The 4,415-nt window shown below is 53.7% G+C and overlaps 1 protein-coding gene across 1 annotated transcript; it reads right to left on the reverse strand.

Annotated features, from left to right (window-relative positions):
• Positions 1–1,067: 1,067 nt before the first annotated feature.
• LOC119343236 lies at positions 1,068–3,213 on the reverse strand (the record flags this gene model as incomplete). Its single annotated transcript, XM_037614319.1, has 2 exons — positions 1,339–3,213; positions 1,068–1,232 (listed from the first exon to the last, which is right to left on the reverse strand). Coding segments are annotated over exons 1-2 (2,040 nt in total), but the record flags the coding sequence as incomplete, so codon positions are not given.
• Positions 3,214–4,415: the final 1,202 nt, after the last annotated feature.

Genomic DNA, 4,415 nt, shown 5'->3' on the forward strand with positions numbered 1-4,415 from the left:
TGCAGGATACATGGCAACTGCCCTCCCGTCTCCTCTCCCACACACCAAAAGCCATCAGTTGCCATGTGTTTTGCAGGATACATGGCAACTACCCTAGCGTGCTCGTAAGCAGATGGCAACTCTCTTTTTACCCGCAACATGTTTTTTGCCATGTTTTTTAGTGCTACATGGCAACTGTCCAGTGTTAGTAGGTGGCAACTCTTAAAGTTTTCCAAAATCACGATAACTGTAGTTGTCCGATATGGCAACAACTGTAGTTGCCCAAAAATGGCATCCGGCACTTGACCTAAGACGGCAACTGCAGTTGAGCAACCATGGCAACTGTAGTTGTCCGACATGGCAATTGTAGTTCAGCAACATGGCAACTGCAGTTGAGCAACATGGCAACTGAAGAGGGTCCGGACCATGTCAATCGCGGCGGGACGCGTGGTTACTGACACGCGGGGCGTGTGGCTCGCAGGTGGGGAGGGGCGACGGCCGAGACGGGTCGTGCGGGCCGCGTGCTCGCTCGCCCGGACGTGCTCGTGCGGGGCGATCGCGCTGCACCGGACGTGCGGGCTGTGGCTGCGCGTGCCCGGACGCGGTCGTGTGGGCGGGGTCGTCTCCGTGCCACACAGGACGTGCGGCACAACCACCCGATACACCACACGTGTGGCAGTTATCGGGGTCCTTTATTTTTTACATGCACAACCAACACATGGCAAGATTTGTCACCGACACAGGAAAAAAAGTCGGAAAGACATCATTGGGGAAAATAAAATGCTGGAAAAACGTTGGTTGTCAGGTTCTCAGTCTATCTACGAAGGTGCGTTTTGCAGCTTAATAGCATCAGACATTTTGGGGTAATCTCACATAATTAAACATTAGTCCACACGCACGTTGGCTACTACACTGCAATAATAACAAGTAATTTAGAGATAGTTCCTCCCAGCGATGAACACACTAAGCGTCCAGCAAAATACACGGAGGCGCGAACACAAAATACACGCAGTTAATTTCTAATTCTAGCCAACTGGTCCATTGACTCGATTTAGCATCTAGTAGATGAAGCGGATGTGGATGCATACCATGTAGAATGCTTCATTGTCAGCACTCCAAGCCAAGCCTGAGGTGAGGACGTCGGAGCTCGGCCAACTGATGGATGGAGCTATCTTCTTCCTCCTGCCACCACTGTTGTGCCACTCTCCTCTCCCAACCAAACCACAGATAACACTTGGCTCATATTTTGGTTCCTAAAACAAGAAACAGCAAAGGTCAAATGAGGCACCTGAAAGAGGTATGTTAAGAATGTAGTATGTACCCAAGAAAGAAACAATGGACACAAACAAAGCCATGTACCAGAGGATGCTCAAAGGCATATTTCTTCAGCACTTGCGCAAGCTCAGCGCGGATGAATAACTTCATCTCGTTATAACATGACCTCTTTTGTAGCAGAGTCTCCTTAGCCTCGTTGCACAGTTCAGCCGCATTGGGAGATACGGGAGCCGCCAACAGCAGTGCACTTTGTTTGAGAGTGGATATTATTTCCCCAAGAGACTCAGAGGAGATCCTGCCATCGGCGCTAGTGGCCAGCAAGAGCCGCAGGTCAATGAGCCTGTCGGGCGCCAGGGAAGCGAAGAATGATCCCAGCTCAGCATGTTGTGGGTGTCGAGCGGCTGCGGCTGCGTCAGTAAACTGCAGCGAGGTGTGCGTCTCCTGGGACAGGTCACAGCGTTTGCAGGAGAGGTGCTCCATCGCCCACTGCGTCGAGCATTGGGACTCGGAGCTTGCTCGGACGAGGGCAATGAGGCCTTCCAAGGAACGGACCTCCACACGAAGCATAGAGAGGGTGTCGAGGATGTCATACACCTCTACTTTGCAGTCAGCTGACGATGGGAGCGGGCGCAGTATGTGGTGGCAAATGGAGTTGATGATGATGTTGGAGACAGGGTCCATGGGGCCATAGCAGTGGCCAGCGAATAGGATGTGGGGGATGAGGTGGAGCCACGTAGAGGGCAGCATGGCGAAGACTTTGAGATAGAAGCCGTGGATCATGTCGTGGAGCCTCATCCTGAGAGACCCAGTGTATTCACAGGCATCACCAGAACAGATCATGACCGCAGAGCCGAAGTGTGCTTTGGCGGTTTTCACGACCTTCTGCAAACAGGATGAGATCATGGATCTGTGCTCGTGAGGAGACCGCAGGGCCGCGAAGTGGTCTCCATGACGCTCGACATTTATGGTGAACATTTTGAAGCCATCGGAGCTTGTGGTGTTGGAAATGTCTAGTCTCCCTTCATCAGCCTTGAGGTCCCGGCAGTAGACAAGTAGCTCTCTTCTGCTTGGCCGCAAGCTGAACTGAAGATCCAAGGGGGCACCGACCTGGTATCGCAGCAAATCCATGATGGCAATGACATCATCGACGGTGATCTTGCGCCCTCCCTTCTCGAGCAAGGGGGCGGAGTCGCGGAGGCACTGTTTGGGCAGGGGCGACGCCTGGAGCCGCACCAGGTCATCAGGCGCAGGGTGCCGCCGCCCACGGCTTGCGGCGTACTTGAAGGCGGCTTGTGTCCTTTCAGAGGTGGGGTCGGGTGGTGAAACAGCAGCAGCGTGTAGATCGTGCTCGACCAGCTGGACTGCGAGGGCGAGATTGGCGCGTGACCAGTGGAGGTAGCGGGTGGCCTGTTCTTCGCTGAGGCATCCGAAGTAGCCAACCATGAATCTGATGAGAGCCTGGCGGGGCGCCCCAGCAATAGAGTACCATGTAGCCCTGCGGGTGGACGGCCCACAGGTAACCCTGCCGGAGGATGGCAAAACCCAGCTGGTGTTCCAGCTGCTGTAGTCACTGGGTTGCACCCTGTCGGCGGCCAGCCTCTTGGACCTCCTCCTGTCGGGCTTTGCCATGTCCCCGAAGTCGCGCGGGAGGAGGGCGACAGTGTTGAGGATGATGTTGGTGACGGGGTCGAGGAGGCCGAGGCAGAGGCCGCCTTCGCGCATGGATACGGCCAACTGGTCGGCGGCTTCCACCGGCATGTCATGGACAGGCAGCCGGCCGAACGCCTCCTCGTGCAAGTCGAGGAGGAGCTCCAGGAGATCGGCGTCCAAATTCGATTTGTCCAAGGGGGGAGCGTCGCACTCGCTGAACAAGCACGAGAACAGACCCCTGCACTCTCCCGGATCTGACGGCATCGGCTGTGATTCCTGGTGTCCGGCGGCAGCCGAGGGCCACGGCATCGGCCTCACTTTCTGCGGTTGGGCGGCGGCGGATCTAGGGTTCGGTGGCGTGGGATGACAGCACAAGACGATTGAGAGACTGCCGGTGGAGAAAGACTACAACGCAACGCGTCTGGTATGGGCACATAGGATACAACGCGTTTGGTATGAGCCAGAATCTTCTTTTCTTCTTTTCTTTTTTTCTTTTTTCTATATCTATATCTATCTATCTATCTACTTTTTTTAGGGTAATATCTATCTACTCCGTTCCTAAATATAGGGTGTATAGTTTTTGACATGAAAATTAAAGAACATATGTGGACGGAAAATTTCACAAGTTTTGGACGAGATTATACCTGACTAGTTGACATGAGAAAATAGAGAAGCTTGCCTTATATAAGGAAATGTTATCAAATCCCTAAAAAAACTATCTAAACGAGTGGTGAAACGCAATACACCTTATATTTTGGATTTTTTCTCAAAAATATATACACCTTATATCAAGGAACGAAAGGAGTATTAAACAAGCAAACATTTTCTTTTCTAACTGCACCCCGCACAGTGTACACATAATAATCCGGAGTAATTAGAGCCACATGATCGAATCCACTCATTTAGGTCTAACCATAAAGACAACAATAATCCTCATTAAAAATGCGTTTAGCAATTTTAAAGGGCGGATGAAAACTCTGCCATCCGCTTGCCCGCATCAGTTTAGGTACGAGGAAAAATGGCACAATATACGGAAACAACAGGACCGGGGCGGCGGCACATCTTGGGGAATCAGGGAGGAGAAGGATAGGCTTGGCGGCGGCTGAGGAGGTGCTCGTCGACGCGCAGGGTTGGATCGGGGCGCTTCCCCGCGGGCCGCGGCTGTCCTCGCGAAGCCACCTATCCAAAAGCAACGCTGCTCCCCGCCGCCATCCGAGGCGACGCCGCCTGCCCTCCTACCCACGAGCTGCTGCCGGATGGAGGCCACAATTTTGTCGAGGTCGTTGCTGCCTTCGGCATTCGGGGTGTGTCATGGAGATCGAGGCGAGCATGAGGATTTGTGGCCACCGCCATGGTCACCGTACCCCATCGTAGGGCATGGAGCACGCCGTCGACCTATAGCTCGTGGAGATCACCATTGCTCTGCAGGTCGTTGGGTGACCGGACCTTGCCGATGTGGCCCTCCCCGACGACCTTCTCTTCGCCCGGTTGGCTGGCATGGATCTCGCCAC

This window comes from Triticum dicoccoides, unplaced genomic scaffold (genome assembly GCF_002162155.2).
Source record: "Triticum dicoccoides isolate Atlit2015 ecotype Zavitan unplaced genomic scaffold, WEW_v2.0 scaffold120037, whole genome shotgun sequence".
NCBI lineage: Eukaryota > Viridiplantae > Streptophyta > Magnoliopsida > Poales > Poaceae > Triticum > Triticum dicoccoides.